Below are 26,673 nucleotides of genomic sequence, written 5' to 3'. Positions count from 1 at the left end.
AGTTGTTTTGTAGAGTCAATTCTATAAGCTCTTTAAAAATCCTGTGCTGAGATCTTATCAGAAGGGTAGGTAATGAAAACTGTCATGTTTAGCTTGTTCTGTATTGTACAGACAAGATCTTCTTTTATTTGTATATTTATATAATATTAGAAAAGACTCACACATGCACACACATTCTCCAAGGAGAGCTGTGCTGTGTAAGAGTTTTCCATTGTAATCCTAATCAGATCAGTAAATGAATGTCATCTGTTCTGGAGAACTGAACTGCCCTTTTCATGGAGGATGTTAACAGCTCATTCTCAATGGAATACAGTATTAACTCAGGAGCAAAGTGCTGATTCAATGTGTTTAAATTATGGGTTCCTCACTATTACTTGAGGGAGCAATTATGTTGCCCCTTTTATAAGAACAGAGAGATCATAATCTTATATTAAAAATATTGACAAAGAGAAATAAATTTGAACAGCATGCCAATGGAGTAATCTGTAAGTGTTTTCCAGTAATCAATGCACTTCAAAAATCTTTAGGAAAAGCTGTGCAGGCTACATTTGGGTGGGTTTCTTGTTTTGCAGCTTCTTGGTGTGGTAAGCAATAAAGATTTGTCTGAGATGTTTAATGAGCTCACTCTTGTTGCCAACTAAAAGCAAACAGCAACAAAACCAACTTGCTTGTTTAAAGAAACTTACTGGAAATAATTTTATTCACAGTTGCTGTCTTTAAAAGTTCATTAGATGTAATGTTCTCCTAATTTCAGTGCATTAGTGAAGGTAAAATTGCTAACTGTAAATCTGCTTTGTGTTAATGTTTTACTTTGATCCAATGCCTTCATGTTTCTCCTGTGTTCCTTGCAGCCCAAATAATTATTTATGCTGATCTGCAGTACAGCCAGTTTTAACTTTGGTATGCTGTAAATAGTTTCTCCTAGCAGTGACAGTGTTTATTTAAACAATCCTGAGTATACCTGCTTAACAAAATCCTGAGCCAAATTAATTATGGCAGTGTCTGTAATTACATCACTGCAGTGATCTGGTTTCCAGGAATACATCACACTTAAGGAATACATCACACTTAAGGTGATGTATTCCTTAAGTCTAGTGATCATCACAGCTGGGATACAGCTGATGCTGCACCAGCTTGAGCTTTGTGAAGTTGAGCATTGCTGTTGAGAGAAGAACCTACCCTGGAAGTGGGATTTCTAAAGAGGACCAGTGGTTTTCCTACTGGAGTAAATTGCGTAAAACCCACATGAAGGCCAGAAGAACCTGAGGCATTTGTGTCAGATTTCTTGAATGCTTGTCCAGTGTCTCAAAGACTAAGCTGATGTTAGTTTTCTGTAGCATTTGGGCAGTAGATGGTCTTTGGCATTATTCCATAATGTAGACATTAACAAAGTTCTCCTGTCTTTGATTAATCTGGTTTTAAAGAGGTGCAAAACAGCTACAGCATCTTTTATTTCCAGGGTAAGCTGCAAAGATCCAAATTTTAGAAACAAAGCTGTGGAAGTGTGAGGCTTGGAGGCTTGAGTTGTTTTGTGTTTTGGTTTCTTTTTTTTCCCTTTACCATCATACTTAATGGACAACATCACATGGCCTTACTAATTATTGGGGGTTGGAACTAGATGGTCTTTGAGGTCCCTTGCAGCCCAAGTAATTTTCTGATTCTATGATCATTTTAAAACTTAGTGTGTGATAGACCTTAAGATTAGCATAAATGGCCTTACATTTGTGAGACTGAAGGTCCCTCAAGCCCAATTTTGTCCCAACAGTGGCCATAAACCTAGGAAAGACCACAAACAAGATATGAAATGGTCAAGTATTTTCCTTGTCTCTAGTTACTTTTCTGAAATAAATGTCACTTTAACGTATTTAGTAATTCTTACTACATTTTTCTTTCATGAATTTGAACCTTCTGGTGGAAACCTTTAGCATCTTCAGTATGCTCTGGAGGTGCATTCCATGTGTCCACTAACACATCTAGTACCAAGCATCCTGCCACCACAGTGAGCTTCACAGCCTTCCTAGCCTTCCTCCCCTTACTCTCTGGGGTAATTTTGGTCCTGAAGACCTTTGCAGCCACAGTTTGTCTTTCTGTGCCAGTTTAGAGTCACTCAGCAGGAGCTGGGAGAGCAAAGCACAGCTTTAGGCCACACAAGGCCAACAAGATTTTGCATGTTTATAGGTGAGCTACAGGCAAGGAGCTCACCTACAGTGGCTTCAGCTTATTTTCAATAAAGCAAGAGCTTATTAGGTCAGCTAATCCACTCCATAGCAGTTCATTGAATGCTGTTTTAATGCTGTTTTAACACCACTGTTGGTGTTAAAACAGAGAGGCTGTGTCCTGCTCAGGTTAAGTGGTGGGTGATGGACCTGCCTCCAACTTTAAGGGTGAGGAACCATGCCTAAAGCAGTCAGCTAGTTGTTACCTTGTTGAAAAACCCTTTCTGCCTTGAAATAGCTTTTTACTTACCTTCTTTATCCTCCTGTCCCTTCTTTATCATTTTAAACCATCCTGAGATATATTTTTTCCTCCTAACTGGCATTTGTCTTTCTTGGTAACATTTCAATCAGTCATGGGATTTATCATCTGTATTTTTGGCTTTTCAACTTCTCCAGAGGGATTGAGTATCTCTGCATTGCTGATGATTCATGTGCACTGTCTCCATGTCCTACTAGTTTTAGTACTCAGTTTTTAGTCAGTTTTGATCAGCTACTGATGTTGCCAGAATTCTACACGCTGATGAAGTGATTAGCAGCTCTGGAAAGCACCAAGTTCTATAATTTAAAATGTTACAGTCAAAATTATGTTGTGCACTTAGTTGCCTTTTGAAGTGGGGCAGTGGGTAGCAGTTTGTTGTACATTTTTAGGTAAACTGCTGCTGCCTGAGTGCCTCCCACTGACAATGGGAGCCACTTCCTTCCACAGGGGCAGGACAGCACTGCTCCACTGATCCCAGCAAAGCCACAGCACTCCCTGGATAGAGCTGCTTGGGACAGTGACAAGAGGGTTGTAGTAACTTGCTGCTGGTGGTGAAGCGTGGTGCAGAAAAAGGGAACCACTGCCTTGCCAAAACCAGTGAATGGTGATGTCCTTCCTCTGTGGGAGGCAGAATGTCCACAGAGTTTTCCCAAATTGAACCCATTGGGTCACCAGTGAGTTAGGCTCCTGCTTGCGTATGAAAGTCTCATTTTCACTGAGCTTGTGCTGTTTTCCTTCTTCAGCCTCTACATCTACTGCTGCTAGCAGTGTGATGTCCTTTATTGAGATTAGAATTTTTATGTCCTTACCCATGGATTTAGTGTCTTTACACATGGCCCAAATCTGCACAGAATTCCTCTCCTTCTAATGGTAAGATCAAAGGCAGGGTGTTTTTGGAGCATCCTTTATCTCATCTGTGTTACAGGAAAAGCCAGGGATGCCCACTTTGAACTCCTACCACTCATGACACAACCACTGAGTCATTGAGATCATACTTCTCAATAATCTCTTAAGAAACTACTGTGCTAAAGGGATTTCTTAAAATTTTTATAGGACTATTATGCATTTTTGTAACATTTTTTGTTTCACATTTGAATATGTTGAGATCACAGATTGTAATTGCAGGCATGACTAGGAATATTCTCCTATTTAAAATTTACTTCTACTTTATCTAAAAGCATGATGCTTCTTCTCACCCACTGCCCATGCAAGTGTCAATAGGATTTAAATACGTTTTGCAATGCAGATATTTCAAAACATCAGGGAGATTGCTTCTGGTGGATAATCTCTTGTGGTTCCTAAATATTCAGGTCTTTTTAAAATTAATCAATCCACTGGGTTTTGTGCTCTTTCAAACATAGACTTAGCTCACTGTTTAACCTTCACAATTTTTTCAGTAAGTGAATCCAGGTTTGTTAATGAGTAAAAATGTGGGGAAAACATACTAATCAGGACCTAATAATTCTGAAAGTAAAATGATAACTAGTACTTTAAGACAGCTTTTTATTATTAAGTATTAAATTACTTTACAGAGGTTAGTTTAAACAGATGGTGTTGGTGGATTAGCTGAGTTTCAGTCATTGTCAGAGCCACAAGTGCAACCTTTTTTCTTATGACATTATTTTCAGTTTCTGTGTCCTTCTGTGATCTGTTTTTCTTACCAGTTTATTAACAAAGAAAAAAACATGGTCTTACAGGGTTGATACTTCTAGAGCTAATTGAAGTACTGGGATTAAGAATCTTCAGGAGAATACCAGCATTTGAAAACGGTGCTGAGAGATGATGACTCACCTGAACAAACACAGAACCTTCCTTGGACAAACTGTTGAGACCAAGAAGTGTCTGGGGGTTAGTGAGGACTTGCCCGTGGTACTTAGGAGGGAGAGTATTCCTGGCAGGGACCCAAAAAGGTGTCTGCCACCACAGCTGCCTGCCTGCAGGTTGGCTGCTGGTAGTTTACAGGGCTCTAATGGGCATCTTCAGGCATTTTAGACCTGCCCTGATGTTAAAGAAAGGGCTGTGGGTTTTACTCATCCACTGCTGCCCTACCTTCAGCTTCAGAGGGTGTGATTCACTTGTCAGTGAGCACCATGGAGCAAATGAAGGTTATTTCTCAGATTGATCACAGGCTGTCTTCTTGTGTGTTGGTTATGTAGCCTGTGTCCCTCATGGGTTTTTATCTGCCTTAGAAGAGTCAGAACAGACCTTTTTAAGGTTTAATATGTCCATGCATCTTTTGAAGTCTCATTCGTAGAGGTCAAGGGTTTAATAAAACATCCTTCTGCAGAGCTTCAGCATTACTTATTACTCCTCTAGGTATTCAGTGATTACATTGTTCCTTTTTAATCCATGGTGCAGTTGGGAATCCTTTCAGTAATCTTTCAGTTTACACCATGGCTTAGTTGATTTGCCTATTTTACTTGGATTTACTTTCTGGCAATTAATTGTAAATTTTTATTAATTCCTAAGTTAGCATATGCCATGTTTTATGAAGAAAATAACAAAAAGTCATCTTAACAAGGTTTACTCTTTCTATTTATGTCAGCTAATATATCTGAGGCCTGAGGACCATTTATACACCTGCTGGCCTTCTGGTGTCTTTCACAGGTGCTTTCACAGGTGCTTTCACATGGGGCAGCCATGGTTGTGGTTTTGGGGAGGCTGAGGCTGTTTGAATAATTATGCAACTGCACAGTATTTCATACACAATATAGCAGTGTGAACTTTGCTGAAATGCTGGTAAAGCATCTCCATCTAGACCATCATGAAGGTTTTAGGAGAAATTCTGCACTTAAATACCTTTAAAATATACCCACAATAGAGTTTCTTTTGATGCAGGTACTTCTGATGCTTATACTTTCCTGTCAAAGTAGTGAGAGGTGTTGAAGTTAGAGAATTTATGTGTTCTTCTTTGCCTCTGTAGTTTGTGATATCATTGCAGTTTAGGTTTTAGGTTTGGGTAGGAGAATAGGGGTAAGTATCAATATTTTTCTGAGCATTACTACATGTTACTCTATTCTAATACAGGGTGTGGTAATATCAATAAGGAAAATAGGAATACAAATGTTGACTCATTTTTTCTTCTTTTAATTCTCCAGGATTATGATGGCTTTTTTGAATCAAAGGAGAGCAACACTGTATTCTCCTTTCTTGGACTGAAACCTACTTTGGCATCAAAGGTCAGTGTAGTATTGCAGATTTTTAATGGAATTCTTGAGATGTTGAGATTGAATTTTCTTTGATCCCTGTGTGGGTTGGAGCTCTGTGTTTGGATGTATCCCTGCCATGATCCATACCTTGTTCATATCACCCTAGTGCTAATGAAGTAATTGAGATGGTTGTAAGGAAAAGTAAAGCATTTGAAATGAAAACAAGCATGTACATGGGAGTAATTTGGGACAGCAGATAAATTAAGTTTAAAGATTACATTCTCCTTTACGTTATCAATCTAAATTGTAAGCAACTGGCTTAATTATAACAGGAGACAGAACTTAATCACTGGACTTTCTGAAGCCTGGCATAATGGCTCAGCATTTATTCATTAGGCATTAATTAATTTAATGCTGAAATGCTGGAGTAGTCAGAACTTATATTAACTTTTTTGAATTTGGTTTTAGCAAACACATATCTAGAGGTCAGAACACAAAGCCAGGTGATATCTTTCTGTTGAGGGCAGTATAACAGAGGAAATTTTATTGCCATATGGAAGTCTGGACACTTGTTCAAACAGATTGTGTGGTGCACCTTTTGGCAGTAGATCAGACACAGAGGGGAGGATTTTTCTTTCCTTGGATACTGTAGATATAGATGTACTTGGTACTATTACTGTTTCAGGCCTGGGTGGTAGCTCTTGAGTATCTATAGAGCACTTCTTCTGCCAGGAATTCATTTATTCTTGGACCCCTTGAGGGACAGCAGTAGGAAGGAACCTCAGCTGAGAACCACAGAAGCAGGTTGTTTTGGCAGCCCGCCTCACTTTTTAGTTTGAAGAACTTGTCCTAGGAAAAAGATGATGTTCTGACACAATCTGAAATAGCAGCTTCTATGCAGCTCTGTTCCTAGAAAATATGGTGTTGGAGAGGTCTCTCTATAAACTTCCTGCTTCAGTCTGGTGGTACTTCAGAGAGATGCATCCTCAGCTTCTAGGTGGTCTCCAGTAGAGGAAATGTATTGTACTTGAATATCTGTGTAGAGGCTTTGCCCCGGGAGATCCCGGTTGCCCTTGATGGGCTGCAGCTGTGATGTCCTTAATTGGGCTGCAGCTGTGACCAATGAAGATAACTGGGATAAAAGGGGGTGGGTTAGCCAGTCAGGGAGAGCCTTGGAGGAGCTCTAAACCGAGAGAGAACAACGTGCAGAAGAAGGAGTCTGTGCTGTGAAGATCTGCAGCCGTAAGAATACACCGAGGAGGTATGGACTTTAGAAGTCTGATAACAACAATATGGGACTCTAGAAATAGAACAACAACAGTTGTCTGGGAATAGGGTCACCTTATATGCTAAGGTCACAGGTATAGGAGATGACAATGTATCCATAACATTAATATTATGTCAATAATAATTAATAATACTATTTATTTTTTCTCTTTTCAATAGGAGTCAGAACCCTAGAAAGGCCATATGAAGTACCAACAAGCACATTCCTGAATGAGTGACTATTCTCCAGCACATAACAGCTTCCCTAATGGATCACTGTGATAGAGCAAACGTGTGTCAGTAGTAGTAGTCTGCTTGCTATGAGATGGTGCTCTCCAATAATGTGGAGCTAATAACATGCATATGAAATAGGATTAAGGCTGGGCTACTCATCTGTTGTAAAAATGCTCACTGTTGATGTTTCATTTTTGTCTTTTGATTGCTTTTGCAACTAGCCCTTATATTGTAACAGGCACATGTGTTTGAGAATAAGGAGTGAAAGTGTAGGGCTTGTATCATTCATGGGTATTCTTGTACAGTCACATTCCTTACCTTTTTTAATTCCTCCCACTACTGTAGTTCAAATGAATAGCTAAAGTGCTGCTGGTTATTATGGTGTTTGTGCTGGCTATGATCCAGAAGGTAAAAAGCATCAATCTTGAGCTCTCAGTCTAAGCCAATAACTGCCATATTTTTGCTCTACATTTATTTATTTATTGCGATGTTTATTCTAGATCATGGTTATTTTAAGAGACATGGGCTGCTAATCTTGTTAATGAAGACTTGATTTGTCTAATGATGCACATTGCAACTGACTGTTTAAAACAAGTTGCTATCATGAAGGAGGTGCCAAAGTGAAATATTTTGACATGTTTCCAAATGCAGGTGAAATGTTCAGTAAAACACTTGGTGGAAATACTGGGGAGTCCAGAAGAACTAAAGGGGTCTCATAGCTAATGATAATATGAAATTACCTCTTAAATGAAGAAGTCTTAACACCCAAGGTTGGAGCTCTATAGTTGGACTGTCTTAAAATGAAATTTTGCCAAAACTTCAGTTTACCTTCAATAACACACAGCTCCACCACAAGCCACATGAGAGTCAAGGGGGTACTTTGAGAGCCAGGTTTCAATTCCATGATGGTTAAACAGTCCACCATGGTCCAAGAGCATGCCTAACTTGCCTAGCTGTTGTCCTGGTTTTATATCCCCAGATGTGGTGATGTAGAGGTGCCTCGAAGGCAGTGAGAAAGCTGAGTGTGTGCTTTGCCAAATGAGGCTAGAGAGGTTGTTCAGCTGAGGAATAAGTAAAGGGAATGGAGATTATTCCAGTGGGACTGCACTGATGCACGTAGCAGAACTTAGGCGCATGACTTGCCAATAATTATTACAAAAAGGATTCTAGACAGAAGTAAAATTGCATCAGGCATTTTGAATCAAATCTGATACATAAATAACAGCTGTGCTATGATGTGGCTTTTCCTACAGTGATTTCATACTGGCAAGGTAGTGCCACCACAGTGAATGTCCTCGTGTCTTTGGGTAAATGGGAGACAACCACTCTGTAGAAAAGCTACTTTGTAATCACAGCATCACTCAAACTGTGTGGTTTGAAGGAAGCCAGACTTGTAAAAAGTGTCAGAAAACAACACTATCACAACAAAAGCAACACTGTGAAACAAATCACATGTTCTGCTGGCATCAGTAATCATGGCATACCAGACATGTCAGCTGGAAAGGACAGCTGAAGGTCATCTGGTGCAGCACTGTCCAAATCAGGCCAAAGAACCACACTAGCTTGAAACAAATATGGGTTTGTCTAGCAGAGCATTAAGAATATCCAGAGATAAAGATCTCATAACTATCTAGGTAACCTGTGACATTGCTGCAGTGCTTTCCTAGTGAAAACTTTATCTTTTAAAGTCCAGCTTTGACTCCTAGGCTTTAATTTGAGGCTGTTACCTTTGCTGTGTCTTTTTGGCACTCACAATAAAAGATTGGCACCATTCTTTTTTTAACAGTCCTCGAGATAGTTGTAGGCAACCACTGGGTCACCTCTTAGCTTTCTTCTTACCAGACTGAACAAACCTGGCTGCTCAGCTGAGCTAAAGAGCTAGATGGAGGAAGAGCACACACAGATTTGAAGTCTGTAGCTGTATTTACTGGTTAAAATCTTTGCCAGAGCACCTTCTCTAGAGGAATCCTGAATGGGCATTGATGTATATACGTACATTTTTAAGAATTATGTTGTCTGTGTCAAGGTACTGTGACATTCTTGTAACCAATCCCATATTTTCATGAGACTTGAATTTCACTATAGGAAGGGAATATGACATGAGGTGGAGCTGTACATTGTTAACTTCACCACATTCAATATAACTATTTCTTAAAAGACGTTAAAATATTTAACTTTGTAAATGAATAGAGATATAAATGTACGTAATTCTGCAGTTGATTACAGAGAAGCCATCCTGGATTTATCATGTACTTGATACATTGTAAACCTTGAGAACTGCCTGAAGTCCCAGGTCTGAAAAATTTACCTAAGTGTGTAAGCATATACACATGAGTAATCCTGGATGAAATCCCAGGCTTACTAATGTAAAAGGAAAAACCACACTGATTTCTCCAGGGATAAAATTAATTTCACAGAGCTCCTTTTGAATTTTGATAATTGTAGAATAGAAGGCTCTTGTTTAGTGGAGAGTTAGTCTTGTTTCAGCTGTTAAGTAAACCTGGCTTATTTCAGAGCATATGTGTGGGCATAGTCAGTTGTATGGAGGACAACACTAGCTCCAAAGATATCCTGCTTGCTTGCATGGATTGGCAGTGTAAGTCCCTTAGAATGTGTGCTGTTGAATTATAAATAGCTAGTTAAAAAAAAAAAGAAGTATATATGTTTGGATGTGAATTTTGTCTGTTGAATGACAGCCTTATTTTTGTAATTAAAGCAAGTAGACTTCTAGTTTGTTACATAAGATGATCAGGAATTTTTTAATCAGTTTTGTAGTAATGAAATGTAGCTATCAGGTAACTGAAAAGGTCTGGGGAATCTAGAGACATTTACTGAAAGAAGTGGGAAATTCTTAATTCCGTTTAAGATTTTGGCATATAGAGTTATGCTTAAGAACCAAATCATCCCAATTTCTAGCTAATACTGATAACTACCCCACTTCTTAAAATGGAGAGCAGTGTGAATGAAATTTAATCTTTGTACCTAGCTAAAGTTGCTGTGTGGGCCGACGTGCACATTCACTGTATCAGTGGCTTTGATAGAGGTGTTTTTGTTTGTGCCACACACTACTGGATAGTGCCTTGCCAGAAAGAGGACTGTTTCTGTGGGGTCTTCTTAGATGTGCTTAAACTTTGAACTGAGAAAGGCTTAGTTTCTATATTGCTATTTTTTAATAATACAGTAAATTTATTTTGATGCCAGAGTCAAAAGGCACATGCTTTGTAAGACTGAAACAGTTTTTGATGAGTCTTCTGAACTCTTGATTTTTCCTAGGTGACTTTGTTTTTTGATTTTCTTTTCCTTTTTGTTGACTGTCTAGAATCAAACTTCTCAAGGGAAGTGAACCTGGAGTAAAGCCCATAAATTCATGTTTACACTTTCTTTAAAATAGTGTCTGATTCTAATGTTTAGCAGCTCAAGTGCTATCACTGAAAGGAAGAGTAGCTGCCAAGCTCTCAGTGGATTTCTTGGTTGTCCCTCCCTGTCCTTTTCCGCCATCAGGCCATTTATTTCAGGTGTCCTATTCAGGCAATACCATGATTCAGAAGTAGGACCCTAAAATTGCCTTGTGGCCCTTCCTGGAGTTCAAGAGTGGAGTGATCACCAGGAAAATGCCAAATCTCATTAGTTTTCAGTAACTTATTCACTGATTTCACTACACCTTGGCATGGACAGTGGGAGGAGGATGGAGTCCCATATGTTCACCCTTCACAGAGAGCCCGAGTGCAGAATGGCCCACAGCTTGCTCTGGCACCATGAGCAGTGGTCCTCACAGGGACCCTTGGCTGGCAGTGGCACGTGTGACACCATGCACCACTGCTTTCCACAGGACTCCAGCTGCATCATGGCCTATGCTTCACCCTCCTGCTCCCTAAGGAATTTGGGAGGGAAAACAGAGAACACCTTCTTGAGAGCAGTCCTTCAGCCAGGGCAGATCCAGCTTACTCCCTTCTTGCTGGTCTATACCTCTTCCTCATGTGTGTAATCCTGTCCTGTGTAGACCTACCTGTGTGCAAAGCTTCCACTCCCAGCCATCTGTAACATCCCTGTGGGGTCACAAACGTGGTGTTCCCCTTCACAGTGTCAGTGTTCTGTAACTTGGGAGGGGAGGGAGCATGTTGCATCCTAGGTTGTGTACACGTTATGTATTAAACTTTGTTCGTCTAATAAACTGCAATTCAAAAAAGAAATTTGCACTGTGTTGGATGGGCTAAAATAAACAATGAAAAAATATGAATTTATTCTTGCTGTGGCTTGCTCTGGTGGCAGCCTGGTGTTTTGGTTTGGGCAGCCTCTGCAGGTGGAAGCACTGCAGAACTTTTCACCTGGGATGGGTGAACCTGATTCTGTAAGATGTTAATTGGCTTTGAACCCCAGTGGCTGCGTGGGAATTGCAATGTGTCCAGAATACTTGCTGGTTTGGGGTCTCCCCAGATAAATAGCAGTAAAGGGAAAAAGGGATGATGTATTGTCTTCCATTTCTTATACTTGGGTTACCTGGAAATAAAGGGCAGATCCTTTGGGGTGGCTTGGACACTGGGGACAGGAAGTTTTCACACAATGAAGTTGTGTTCCTAGGGTTAAAATCGTCACTGCTTTTTATGTCTCGAATGAATGCAAGTTCCTGATTTGCCTATCCACTTTACCAATCCAGAGAAGTTAATTTAATACATTTTACCATTTTACCTGTAACCAAAGGTACAGGTTGCATAATTACAGTTTTCCCTTGATTCTCAGTGTAGTAAATAGTTTTTAATGCCTTTTTGTTCCTGTCTAAAACTTGCCCAGTCTATTGTGGTTGCTGCAATGAAAACTCCATTTGTGACTTTTGCTGCACCCTGGAGCAAGGTTCTGAGCCATCTGCTTTAGGCAGGATGCATAAAAGAGGTACAGATGGAATAGGCAAGCCTGAAATGCCTGCAGTGGGATCCTGAGCTGCTGTAGGATCAGTAGCACTGCTCTGAAGTGAGTGAAGCACTAGTAGCTCAGCTCTTACATCATGGTGGGTAGAAGCAGACAGGTTTTGCTGCATGGGTGGGCAGGATCTTCTTGATTTGCAGAGGAAGAGATGTTCTGTGTCACCTTGCTGGTGTTGCATCATGGCCTGCACTCTGGGAAAACCAGTGGCACTGCCCTTCCTCCTACCTGGCTGCTGGGGACCACACTGAGAGCAGAAAGCAGGCAAAGGTCACACAGTGTGGCATGCCTTGCTACATGTGGCTGTCATCCTTCTGTGCATCCCTGCTCTGCCTCTGCTCCCTGTGCCAGGGCAGTGTCAGTGCAAAAAAAGCGCTTGGAAGTCATCACTGTGTTTGCACACATGCAAGTGCGTGTGCCAGTCTGTCTGCAGCTCATTCCTACCCCAGGGCAGACAGGCTGGGCTCTTAAATGGTCCTATTGAACTCTCATTTGCTTGATTTGCTTGTCAGGTGCCAGAAGGACTTGCCTAATTCATCCCCTAGACTTCAACCAAGCTGTCACTGCCTTGATGGTGTCATCTGAAGTAGCCTCCTCAGGCTGCATGGTGCAGCACAAACAAACATTTTGGGTACAAGTCCTCTATATGATTTCTTTAAAGGTGATCATTGCCTGTAATTCAGTCCTGTGGTAAATTTGGGAAACAGAAAATGACAGATTTAAGGAATTAGCACTCTAAAGAAAAGGTCAGCTGGAGGCTTGAAAAATTGTGTTCAGAAGACAAGAAAGGAATTTTTACATTCTGATTTGGGAACAGGGAGTTGAGAAGCAGACACCTTGAGAAAGGTGTGCCAATCTCTAGCTGCTTGGTTTTCCATCCAGTTTAGCTGTCTACATAAATCTGGTTCAGGAGAGGAACCTCCCCCTCCAGGGAAAGCACACACTCCCAGGTCCAGGGGTTCTACCCCCTTCAACCATGCCACACAGCATCCTGTGCTTATCTTTTCCTTTGTATCTCTTTGGAGATCAAGATCAATTCCACTGCAATCGATGGCTGTCAAGATGTGAAAAATAAAAGCTGAGCCAACATCTCTCTGTGTTTCAGCACCTTCCACAAATAAACCTGGCAGACTGAATTACTCTGCTGGGAACCCAAAGAAAAAAAAAAAGCTAAAAAAATAGCTTGTTTTTTTTGCCTTATTTATTTGGGTGAGGCACTTCTGGTATCATCAGGATTTTGCCAACACGTTACAGTGAAGTGCCAGAGTTGAGGGTGTGGAAGACATCTAGCCCCAGATGCCAAGCAAGAGCCATGACTGCTTTTCAGACTCCCAAAGGGACCAGACCACCACTGCACCTAGGCATGAGGGACTTGTTTCAACAGTGTGTGACTAAAGGAGTGAGGAGCAGATCAGTGCTGGCATGGAGACAAACCTGCAGAAGGTGATTAGGAGCCCAGGAGCAAGGCCAGGCAAATAATATGGAGCTGTAGCAGGTGAGGTTTGCTGAAGATAACAGCTCAGGTTTGTCCCATTCTGCTTCTCTAGCTGCTGCTACCCCATTACTCCTCTTCATTAAATACTTTCAGTTCACACCTTCCCAACAGGAAAAGGGTTGTTATCAGATTTGATGGTTTCTGCATGCATTCCCAAGATAACCAAATTTCTTCTTTCCTGCCAATCTGTGTGACAACTTCTTTTTCACGGGGCAAAGCTGTAAGGAAAGTACACACAGTGCTGGATATATGGATACATGGCGTGGGTGCTGCTGCTGTGGGGCTCCAGTCTGCAGCACATAAGCACCAGCCCATCCTTCATTTGCAAAATCCATCCTGTGGAACCTGATGTTAAGGCTAACAGCTCTTCCCTTCATTTTCTTTAGATTCTCTGAATATGCTTAATGAAGGGAGGTGGGAAGAATGTGGGTGTGAAGAGGTCAGCCTTTCAGGTGTGAGAATTAAGAAAGCTGAATCACTCTTGAGCATGATATGAGCAGCACAGTAATGTGTTCAGATACATAACATTTATCATTTAATTGTGGATTTTCTAATTAAAGCTGTATCTGGATGGTGCTCCAGCTTTTCTGCTGCACCTCCTTTGCCCACACACCCACATTGTCCTCTTTCAGCTATTGCCGAATTGCTGTCTGCTGGGAATAGCCCTTGCAGAGTCCTTTGGTGACATCACCTGCCTGGAGCAGTGACAGAGCCATGAGCCATCTCCAAAAGGCAGGAGCACTGCTTGCTGAGGTGGCTGTGGTCCCACAAGCACTGGCTCTGCCTCTGCTGCAGAGTCTGCTCATCCTGCTGCTGCTGCCCTAGCACACTGCACCTGCCAATGTCTGTTTAATGGCTTTCACTGCTGAGCCCAAGGTAATGGCTTTCCTACATGAGACTTCTGTTATCATTGGCACTCTTGATATATCCTTCAGCCTGTTTTAATCTCTTGGTTTTCATAGCTTCAAATCCTCTGTTTTTCTTCCTGGATGTGCTTTTTTTTCTTTTTAGATGTATTCTGTGAGTGGCATAAATTTGAGCTTAAGCCACGGAAGGGCTTTTAGGTCAGAGAGTTATACAGCATTGCTGTGAAATATGCTCTTGAATCATTAAGGTAAATTGCTGGAGCATCAGTGCTGCTCCAGCTGGACTATAATACTTAAGCCCTAAGTGGCCATTTCATGTCCTTTGGAACATTCTTGCTCTGAGCAAAGTGAAATTATCCATCAAACCCACTTATACCTACTGAAACCTGCAGAGGGGATGGCATTTCAATGCAACAGATTTCATGGTCTGCATTAAATAATCAGCCTAGAGGAGATTCTTGGGTTACAGAGACAAGTCCTCTGCTGTTTCTGTTGCCACAGAGACTATTTCATAAAACTACTCAACCCCAGCTAAAAGCACAACATTGGGTCTGGGTTAATATTTTTTCCCTGTGGCTTTTTGGCTCTGCTGTGCTACTTGGAAGGTTGTCTCAAAATCCTGCTTCTCTTGCAGCAAAAACGAAACTCTCTTCCAAATTCCAGCTGAAGTTTATTCATGGCCAGCTTGTCTTCATTGTCCTGGTTGTTCTTTCATTTGAATAAATCTCCCTAGCAGGAATTACCTGTCATATGAGTTTGTTTCTTCTGCCTTAGCTATGCTTTTGTCAGGTAGAAGAAGTGGCTGAGCCAGTGCAGAGTCCAGTTCTCCTGATGGCACCACTGACATCCAGGGCCAATTGAGATCCCCAGGGTAAGGAGATTCCCACTAGTCAATAGCATAGAGTAGCCTCATGAAGAAGTCCAGAATGAGCTCTTTAATTACTTCAGCTAGCAGAATTTGTAATTAGAGATGATCCTGATACTTGCTGTCAGTGTCTTGGCAGAAGTGTTGCTGTTTAACAGTTTCTCATTTTAGCTCTGATTGAGCTATTGCTCCAATTTAGCATATTTCCAGGCATATTGTGTGGGCAGATGAAAGAACAGTGCTTGCTAAATACATGAATTAAACATTCTCTTGACAGACTTTAACCTTCATTTAATCCAAAGGTGTCAGAAAAATCGATAGCCAGGGATGCACTCCTTGAACTTAACAACAGCTGCAGGAGTGGAATGCAGGTCTGGAAAGGACCATGGGTAGCCAGCCATCTTTTAAAACTTTTAAAATTTTATTTCAGTTGAATAGATAGACATATATATTAAAAATGTTTGTAGAGGCAGATCCCAATTCCCCACTAGTTCAAACAAGGACCATGGACTATCCTTGGCAGACAGCAGCAGCTCCAGCATGAGATCCTGTATGTGAGGGGCCTGAGATCTGTTGTGCTCATGGCTCTGTTCCTGAGCTGTGGTGAACAAGACAAGGGCAGTGGCCACTTTTCCCCAAGCATGTACACAGTCTGTCTCCTTCCTTTCAGCAGCTGAATGCTGCCTGCTGTTTCTGCACAGGGCTCAGGCTCTCCCCCTTTGCCCTTCTCTGGCAGTTCTTGCTTCTGCTTCTCATTCACCCCCAGCACAGTGCTGCTGCCTGGATTTCCTAATGTCAAAGCAAAATCACTGCCTTTGCCCCAACAAAATCACTCCTGTGGTGTTTGCCCCCACCTCTTGTTGTACCATCCTACCTAGGCTTCCAACACATTTACCTGTGTAATTTCCAGTTTTTGTTCCTTGCTTTACATCTTTTTGTACCTTCAAATGCATTCTCTGTGCCATTGTGTCTTCTCTTTGCCACCACCCCCTGCTTCACATCAGTCTCCCTGCCTTGTGTCACCAGTTGAGAGGTTATAAAGATGAATGAGAAGTTTTGGGATATTTTGTAAGGGGATATGTAATAAACATACTGATTATCTTCTTTCCCAGGGTAATCAATTGCAATTGCAATGTACCACTCACCAGAAAACACCTCTCAATGTGGCAGCCAAAAGTCCCCAGAGCAGATGCATCAAGATGGTGCTATGGAGTTCATGCTCTCCAAACCCCAAGGAGACATATGCCCTTATGTTTAATAATAATAATAGTAAGAAAACCACTGTTGGATATGTCCTAAAACCATGGAGAATGAAACATGAAATGTTAACTGCTTCAGCAGCTCTTCCCAGCTAAAGTCTGGGGAGAATTTTGATCACTGTAACTTTACAGGACCTTTACCATGAGGACCTGCTCAACATCCTCTCAGGGTTAGGGGAACCTAAAATTTGTATTAATCTGTCTTCAAGGATGGTAATAGTTAAATCTAAAAAAACATTTCAGGTTTTCTTAGCTTCCTCTATCCCACCCAACTGTATTACAGTATCTTAGCAATATCTTCAACCAATTATTAGCAGTTATTATAAAAGATGCTCTTAGAGACTTAGCACTATAGGGGATCGATAAAGGCAAACTATATAATTGTTGTACATTTCTGAAGACCTTTTTTCACATCTTAGGGAATAAAAAGGGAGGTGGAGGGCTGAAAAAAGGTGAAGTTAGAGAATGAGCTCTGTAGTGAATATGGGCTTCACACTGTGCTGGCTGAAGATCTTTACATTAGGGATGTTTAGAAAAATGTCACTCACTTTCCTTGTAGAATAAAGAGATGGAAAACAAGCCAATGCAATAATTATTTTTTGCAATTTTCTTGAAAGATAGAAGCCCCAAAGAGAGCAGGTATGTTGACTTTTTTTTTAATGTGCACTTTCAATCCCTTCATTTTTCATCAAGAAAGGCTTTGATGGAAAACTATTTTACTGGCAATTCCATTAATAAGAAGTTCACTTCATATAAACTAGAGTAGGAAGTTGTTGAATTCTCTTCTCTTTCTCCTGCACCTCCTTAGCTATCTGTTGTTGGAAGATCCTGCTGTAACACCCTGGGGCACACCCTGTCGTGGTGTTCCCCATCTCCATCCCCATTTTCACCTGTTCACCTCTGAGGAGAGCACAGCTGCTCTGGGAAAGCCCAGCCCTGCTCTCTTGGCCATGGGGATGGTGCCCCAGTGCATAATGAGGCACCATGGTACCAAGGAGTGGTAACCCATGGGAAAACTGAAAACTGGCCTTTTCAAAAAATGGAAGTCGTGGATTTGCATCTTGGCTTGCTTTGGAGGATGAATTCCTTTGGTGCTGCCACAAAGCGTCAGTCCTCTGTCAGAGACAGTGAAGCCAGGGAAAGGGAAGGAGGGAAGAGCCCGGCCCAGCCATGAAGCCATGACGGGGTGGGTTGGAAGCAGGGAGTGGGATTGCTGTCTGTCACTGACATCTAGAGGACAGCACAGACAGTCTGTACATTGTGAAACGTGAGGTAACCAAACCCTGAGTGCGGTGAGCTTTCCCTGGCCCAGCACCCTTCACAGGCACAGAGATACTCGCAGCTGAAACTTGCTGGCTTTCCATACTCATGCCACCTTTAAGTATTTTACCCATTTGAACACTAACATGGCATCTTTTCCTGTCTGGGAAACACCAGCTATCTTCTGTGGGTGCCTTCTTCTTCCTCTCCCCAGCAAACACAAAATTTGAGAATGGCCAATCCAAGTCACAGCAGCAGAAGTTCCATCACGGGGAGCACGCTGGCAGAGCCATCATCCCCGTGGCTTTGCTAAGCCCATGGGCTTTGCTCAGCCAGGTGAGGGAGGCCAGGGGCTGGCAGAGCCCTTGCCTCTAATGCTGAGGTCCATGGGCACTTGTTTGGCACCCTGTGCTGACTGCAGGGTCAGTAGGGGGCTATGGGGTGTTGTAGGGTACAATCCCTACCACAAGGTGTGTTTCCTGCCCCACTGGAATCTGGCTGGGGGCTGAATGGGATCCATCTGCTTGGAGGAGCATCCATTGTGTGATCCTGTTGTCATCCATTTGCATTATGAGCACTTTATGCCTGCCTATAAAGAGCATGTTGTTCAAGCCTCTGTTAATTCAAGATAAGGCAGCTTTTAAAATTAAAGAAAGTAAGTAGGGGTGCTCCTGATAAACTAGCTGTAATTTTAGAGACATATATTCACAGTAGGCTCCTCTTGTTGGAATAGCTGAAGAGAAAGAAAATAAAAGTTATTGCAGACAGACCACCTTGTCTGTGTCTTTCTGCCAACACCATGTTTTTGCAGATGTAGAAAACAACAGGAAAGGCTCAAACAGCAATTCCTACCATTTCCAGGAAGCTTTAGAGGGATTATTTTTAACTGTTTGCTGCTCTTTGGGCTAGGATCAATTCTTTTGCCCCAGGAGATGGTCAGTAACCACTTCAAGCCAAGGAGCTGCTTCTGCACCAACAAGAGCAGCATCAGCAATGATAAAGGAGTCATTATCCCACCTGTGAGGCCACACTTGGAATGCTGTGTTCAGTTTTGGTCTCCACTAGGCAAAAAGAGAGATGGACAGGCTGGAGAAGATCTGGAGAAAGGCCGCAAAGATAATTTAAGAACTAGAAAATGTCACATGGGGAAAAGGGTTTGTTCAACCTTGAGAAGGGAGACACTATTACCATGCTCCAGTATTTACAGCATGGCTATAAAGATGGAGACTCCCTTCTTACAAGGAGTCACATTGAAAATACATGGGGTAAGAAGTAAAAGTTAATCCTGAGGGGATTTTGACCAGAGATGTAAGGAAAATTTTTCACAATGAGAGCAATCAGCCATTGGAATAATCTCTCCAGGGTAATGGTGGATTGCCTAGCACTAGGCAGTTTAAAGATTTGGCTGGACAGTGTCCTGGGCCATCTTGCCTAGGCAATATTTTTGTCAAGAAAGGTTGAACCATTGTCCATGAGGTCCCTTCCAACCCAATCTTCTCTGGTTCTATGATTCCTCTCAGGGTAACAGCTCAGCACTCTGTTTAGACCACATAAAACTGGCACATGGAGGGTTAATTTCACAGGCTCACAGATTACCCTGCACCTTTTTTCAGCTCCCCTGATCAGTCTGTTCTCGTAAAGAAACTGAGAAGAATAGTAAAAGGATGAGTAAACTGTTTTGCACAAAACCAATAAAAAATTTTAGAGGGATTTTAATTGACTGCTGCATTTAATTAGCTTTTCCCATGCTTTCAGCTTTGCTCTCTGGATTTACAAGGCTGAGCTCAGTGAGCAGGTAAGGCAGTATGTGTAACCTGTGCCACTGCTTCCAGCAGCTCTGCACATTGGCTCTGGTCAGCCACCCCCATTGCTGCCTGCTTCCCTGCTGGGGAGGCTCCTGCACATCTGCTTTTGCAAGCATTGCATCTCAGTGGCTGGCACTTGCAGGTACTTATTTTATTTCATTAGATTGATGAAATATCTTCAGTAAAAAGGAGTCAACAGTGAGCATGGTCCTCATGCCTGTGGTGATAGAAATGGCATTTCTGCTCCTTCTGCACACCATGTCAGGAAAAGCAGACAAGCACAACAAGAAGAAAGTAGAAAAACCTGTTCCTCTGCAGTGAAAGCATGTTGTGTGTGGAAAATAAGTTGGGCAGTGGACACCTGATGGTGCTTCAGTAGAGCTGAACGACATGGGGATTGACTTCACAAAGCTTTAAAATTGAAAAGTTGTGCCAGTTATGCCCTGGATTGAAACTTCCAAATATTTATTGTATCATGTTATAAACCAGTCAGTAGTCACTATCAAGGAAATTTCTTCAGTGGATGGAGAAAGGTGACTTTGTTCCTCCTCCCTGTTCCCCCAAACAGTGAGGGTGTCATTTGCTGTTTTAGCACAGACCCTAGTGAAGCGAAGGAGGGGTATGGATGAGGTAGAAATGGCCCTAGCTTAGGTGACATCACCCTCCTGGGACAGGAGCCACCTCTTTGGAGCACTCCTGCATGAGAATGATGCTTTGGGGTCTGTTGTGCACCATCTGAGACAGCTGGTGTGGAGGACAGTGCCTCCATGGCCAGGGAAGGCTGATGGAGACAAGTCCAGGGGCTCAGCTCAGTGCCATACAGGGACACCCCAGCAATCAAACCAGCTGCTAAAGGAAATCAATTTGAAAAGCAGATGGTTTAATTAGAGCACTAAGCTCCCTCCTTGTAATGCTATGTCTCCAGATAGTTTTACTGTTTTATTAACAAGTCTCTTGTACTTATTTCTTTCCTGTTGACAGATGCTTTAATCAGGGTTATATAAAGTCCTGTTTTCATCCCTACTTTGCCTAGAAATAGATTAAAGAAAAGCTGAAATACAGATTAATAATTATATGCAGAGTGAAATATTATCCACACTCATTTTTCAAGTAAAAAATTGCAATTTTAAGCCAATTGCCTTATTGCTCCACAGCAGTATGTGCTTGCCTAGGAGTGGTTTCTCCAGGGAAGCAGCTGTTTTACTGAGGCTGACAGGAGCTCTGTGCCACTGAGGGAGAGGCAGAGTGAAATACCTCTCCTTGCACAGGCTCACAGAAATGGGAAAATTCCCCTCACAGAATTTCAGTGCTGCTGCTGTCAAGTCAGAAAATTAGGCTGCAATTAGACAGGCCCCTGTGAATCTCTGTTGCTTCTCCTATACACTTTACTGAGCAGCCAGACTGAAACTATGTAGAAAGACACAAGTTCACCAAAATTCCTGGAGTAAAGTTAGCCCTCCTCATTGCTGGGTTCAAAGACACTCTTGCAGGAAGCAGAAGCTTGCCATCAATGGTGCTCCTGCATGCTTGCTTGGCTGTGTAGGCAGAAGGACCAAGAGATGGACAAGTACATCTTGAAAACAGCAGTGTGCTTTCTCACAACCCAAACCACCTGAAGCACAAGGTCTGTCAAAGCAAACCATGGTCAGAGCAGCCACAAGACCTAAACAGCACTGCTCTCAATTGTTTAAATATTGGTTATGACCCCTCAACCTCAGGGATTCCATCATGATCATAGCAACTCTATAGATGCCCCCACCTCCTCAGTGGTGTTACCATTGGATAAGTGTGTCATCATTCTGTGGACATTAGCTGCAGTCCAAAAGCCAAATTCATCCTTTAGCCTTTCATTCAATTTAGAAAACATACTAATGTAGTTAGCTCAATTTAGGATGAAATGGATGGATGTAGCTTAGCTCAGTTTAAGATAAGTAAATGAATGTTCTTATGTGCACAAGGTATCAAAGTTCTCAGTACCTCAAATGGACGACTAGAGAAGGCTGCTTGAATGCAGTCATTTGGCTGTCTAATGCTGGACCCAAATTCTGTCTTCTGTGGAAAAGATAAGAGATCTCCATATTCTATCCCATATCCATCTCCAATGCACCAGTGTCACAGCTCCCAGACCTCCAGGGACACTCTTTCTTTTTGCTTGTTCTACTACCATTGCCCAAAACTTTGCTGTAGTCACTGCTAGGCAAGATTTTGGGGATGAAAGAAAATTAGGAAAAGTCTGCTTTGAGTAATTTTAGAAGTTCCACCTTTTAGTGAAAAAACTAATTTATGCATAAAATTAAAGGCCAGTTGAAGAAATTTGGTCTTACAAGAACTTTGAAGGTCTCAGCTGAGCTTAAGATTTTCTCCAAACCTGTATGTTGGCATTGCATTTCTTATTGACTGAAAATGCTCTTACTGCTAATAAGATACTAACCTAGTTGTGCCTGATTTTACATATAAAAAAAGAGCAGAGCATCCTTGAATTCTTCTTCAGGGAAGGACAAGACAGGTCAGGGAATGGTACAACCTCAACATTCCCTAATAAATGGCTTTTTCACAAGCTGCATTAAATAAACAATAACCACTATATGTTGCAGGTTCTGTGGTTTAACTAAAAGAGGCCATAACCCTCTAGAGTTTACAAGTGCTTTGTATAAACTAAAATAGTTTGGCTGACATCTGCTTTTGCAGCAGATTTCCCATAGCATCCAGCTATTCCAGTTTATTCATAATTAAATCACAACAGAGACATCTGCTTTAAAGTGAAAGTAAATCTTCCAAAGCAGTTACAGCTGCATGGTCTTGATATCTTTTTTTTAGAGCAATGGGACCATCTTCCTTTCAAAATGGTCTTTAATTAATCTCCTTCTTCCAACTACCTCTATAAATACTACCATTGTCTATGGTTTGTTACCACAGTAGATTACTGAACTAGAAACAACACAGAAGGACCTTTTAGATAAGATTACAGGGAATGCAGCTGTGGCAGAAGAGGAAGGAGCAGGAGTGGCACAGAGCTTAGCAGAAATGTCAGTGACACAAGCAATGATAACCTTTAAAAATGTTTCCTATGAAGTAGAGATCAGGAAACAATATAATCAGATCTTTACTGATATCAGGTAAGAACATAATCAGGTCTTTATTGATACCAGATAATATAAAAAAACCCTCTTACACAGAAAATGTTTACTCAGGCTTTTCAGCTCAACTGGCATTTCATCTGGTTTAGGTGTTGGGAAGGGAGAACAATCAATGGAGCAAATGACTCCTTTCACACAGGCCAGCTGTCTTCATAAAATATTTTATAAATTATAGGGGTAAAAGTAAAGTCCCGTTCATCCATGCTTTTGCAGTAAATCATCACCCCCTGGTTTTAATTGTTGCACTTCTGTTTCAAAGGAAGCCCAGATTTCTTCTGTGTTTTCCTTTACCCTTTCATCAGGTGTCCTAACTATAACATCCTATTTTTGTGTTCACAAAATTACTTGTCTTGAATTTGCAGCCAGGGCCTGAGAGGAGAACTGACTGGCTGTAGGGATAAGAGAGGTCTCCCAAAACTTGTATTCCTACTAAAATTATTACAATAAATGGTTTATCACCTCTGAGCAAAATATCTGCAAATAGGAAATACTTTTCCCAGATACTTAGAAAGGAAAATTGCATTTTCCCTATCAGGTGTCAAGTAAAGCAGCAAAATGCTTTGGTTTTCTTCATCCTCTTTTTAGCCAAATCCAGGTTTGGTCAAGTCTCAGCAAAGCTGTGTCACCCAGAAAATTTGTTTCCTCCCTGAAACAAAGCAGCAGCTTGCAGACCTGCTCAAGCACAAACCTTGACACAGACAAACCCACCTCCAGCAGTGACAGATCCAGGCAGACCTGAGCCCCAGAGACATTTTGTGCAGCCTCCAGTCAATAGGAGGTTGTTCCTGTCCCTTGTCCTGCCCCTGCTGTGGTGCCCAGACTGGTGGTGTGCTCAGACTGGGTGTCCCTCCAACACCAGGGAAGCCTTGTGGGTTACAGAGGATGAGGGTGGTGTTGGGATGGTGCCTTTGCAGGAAGCAGGATGGTGTCCCAAGGACATGTTCATGACTTGTGAGTGGGAAGGGAAGGGAGATCTTGATGTTTTGTGAACTCCAAAAAAAGAGGGTGAGAAAAACATGTCCTAGGAGAAGATTTATATAAGGCAGTGGTTGAGCTTACTTGAAGATGAATAGGGGAATCAAGACATAAGTGAGCCATCATGTCTCAGAAATCATACATGACAAGCCAGCTGAAACTAGTATGAACCAGGTAATTCAAGGGGATTTCAAGATCTTTTTGGAAACTGAGTCTTGTAAGGGCAGCTGTGCCTAGGAAATGGAATCATTAATGACATTTAATGCTGAGATTGCACAGGTAGTGGTATCAGGCATTTGGAAATAAATGTAGCAAAACAGGGATAACCAGGTAGTTTGTCTGGGAGGAAACTGGGTGGAGAAAGGTAGGCAGGGGTGGTGAAAAAAGGAGCAGAATGGGGGGGGGGGGGGGGGCAGAAATGGAGAATGAGTCAATAAACCATCCTATGAACATCAGGAGCTGGGATATTCACTGGCAGGAGCATGGACACCATTCAGGCAGTGCTGAAGCTGATGTGCACATCTGAAGCCCACCAGGATGCTGAAGGAAACACCCTGGATGATCCCCTGGACTCCCCATCAGTCCAAAGGATTTATGTGGAATTTAGAGCAGGGTGGAAGTGTACTACAGTTGGAGGGCATGGAGTTGGAGGGCACAGAGAGGAGTGGCAGAGCTGGAACACCTTGGAAATTACCCAGGTGTGATCTGTCAATCTGTTAGAGTTTTCCATTACATTTGTCAGCCTCAAACAGGTAGATAAAACTGCAGTCATCCAATGGAAAAAATCACAGGGTTATCACTCATCCTAAATATAAATATAAAATTCATCTTGCCTGCTCTAAAAATGAAGAAAATAAGTATTGCATGAGGCTTTGAACATTTTTTTTTGTTTGTGAAAAAAACACCTTTGCATTCAATAGGTGTTTCTTAATGCACGGACAGGTAAGGTGAAACATTTGTTGACAGATCCATTGTTAACTTGGCTTTTTCTCTTTACAATGAATCATGATGAAACATGTATGGATTGAGAAAGTGACAGAGTAGTGCTCATCATTTAGGAGCTGGTTTATGAACAAATAATGCTGGACTGTTCCCTATTAACCAGCTGTTCTGGCAGATAATAGTTCAGCTCCAAGCGCTCTAAGCAAGAATCGAGCAGCCTCTGCAGCCTTGCACATCTCCATGGGCCTGGGAGTGCAAAACACAGAAGGGCTCTCACTGGGTTAAGCACTCAGAAACTCTCCAAGTGCATCCATAATCTGCTTACTGGCTAAGCTGGTTGGGAAGCAAGGGGCTGAGATTCTGCTGACCTTGCCTGAGGGGTCATCTCAGTACACACAAATTTCAGAGGGTCTCAGACCGCAAAGGCAGTGTGCTGGCCCTGCTCAAAATTATTGGTACTGCATCAGAGATGTGTGGTTGCCTTGTCTGCATGAGCATTTAGAAGAACTATGGGTGTGATAGTGATGATAATCTGCTGTTATTTGGGGAGTTTAACAAAATTGACAAAAGACAAAAAATGGTTGCAGGAAAAAATCAAATGTCCATTTTTCAGCAGAACTAATAACAATAAATTCAGGTAAAGGTCAGGGATTTCTTTTCCGTGGTGCTCATTGAATGCACAAAGTTTCCTGTACATCATAGTACATTTAGATTTTAAAAAAAAAAAAAAATATATATATATGTGTGTGTGTGTGTGTGTAAATTCTAAAGGACTGGCTGAGTCCAGTGGAGTAAAGCTATGTCTCTATCTTGAAAATTCAGTGTGATATGATGCATTTTCATACTTGTTCAAGTTATCTTTAGAAATATTCATTATACAACATTTTGTTTCCTCAATTTGAATATTTATCTATACTTCAGACAAGAACACTAACAGTGACCATTTACTTGGTATAATATTAAGTCTTTTATAGTTTCTTTTCCCTTCAAACAGGAAGCCACATCCAATCCCAGGTGTTTCTAGGGTCTGGTTTAACTGGAAAAGATCAAGGCAAAGAAGGTATTAAGGACACTGGCTTTTTTCATCACCTTCCAGAGATGAAGGTGTGTCTGACCAGCCTGTAATTCCCTGAATCCTCCTTCTTACCCTGCTCAAAGACAGGACTCACATTTGTTTTCTTCTAGTCCTCAGGATCCTCTCCCAGTTCCCATGACCTTCCAAAGATGATCAGGATTGATTTTACAATGACACTGGCTACTGCCCTCAGCACTGATGAGTGCATCACCAGGTTCCATGGACTTGTGTTTGCCCAGTTCCTTGAAATGATGCCTAACCTGGTTTCCCTTGCTCTAGACTTTCCCACCGGCCCTGGAAACCTGGGATTCCTGAAGAATGGTTTTACCTATAAAGACCAAGGAAAGAAGGCATCAAGCTTGGTTTTTCCCTTTTCCTCTGTCACCAGCTCTCCTGTACAATTCCTCAGTAGGCCTATCTATCTCCTGCCTTTCTTCTGCCTTTCTTTTTCTGGTGATACAGTTGAAGAAGTCTGTTGCATTATGCCCCTCACTGGATTCAGTTTTGGAAAGTTTTAACTGTCCACATCTCTTTCCACCTGTGCTGTGACTTTTTTCCCCTGGTTTTGAAGTGGTATCATTCCTGCAAACAAGGTAAAAAGCAAAATAAAATTAAATATTCTAGCATTTATATTTCTTATCATTTTTTCTTATCATTATTGCAGAGTAATGAATTTCACATTTGTAGGAGATCAGCAGAATGAGACTGTCAGCTATGTCTGCGTTGCAGTGGCCAGGCATGGATGGCCACCACACTTCTGTGTCTTGAAGGACCTTGTGGAGTTTTTTGCCATCTCATAGAGTTTCCTACAGGAAGCATTGCTGTTCACTGTGATGCTAGCTCCACAAATTCCCCCCACACAAATGCCTTTGGTAGAGACCACTTGTTCCCTCCATGGCTTTTCCATCCCTCAGTTTGTTGACACTGCAGGAATGTTACTGCTCCTCACCTCC

General features: G+C 41.8%; 1 protein-coding gene across 1 annotated transcript in view; it reads left to right on the top strand.

Annotated features, from left to right (window-relative positions):
* The window catches only part of SH3BGRL2 (SH3 domain binding glutamate rich protein like 2), a 38,780-nt gene extending 27,415 nt beyond the window's left edge, over positions 1-11,365 (top strand). Inside the window, exons 3-4 of the mRNA XM_066547390.1 lie at positions 5,574-5,654; positions 7,071-11,365. Coding sequence (XP_066403487.1) covers positions 5,574-5,654; positions 7,071-7,085 — 96 coding nt within the window. The 3' untranslated portion in view covers positions 7,086-11,365. The remainder of the gene's footprint in view (positions 1-5,573; positions 5,655-7,070) is intronic.
* The last annotated feature ends 15,308 nt before the right edge of the window (positions 11,366-26,673 follow it).

This window comes from Molothrus aeneus, chromosome 3 (genome assembly GCF_037042795.1).
Source record: "Molothrus aeneus isolate 106 chromosome 3, BPBGC_Maene_1.0, whole genome shotgun sequence".
Taxonomy (NCBI): domain Eukaryota; kingdom Metazoa; phylum Chordata; class Aves; order Passeriformes; family Icteridae; genus Molothrus; species Molothrus aeneus.
This window is presented reverse-complemented; position numbering and strand designations above follow the sequence as displayed.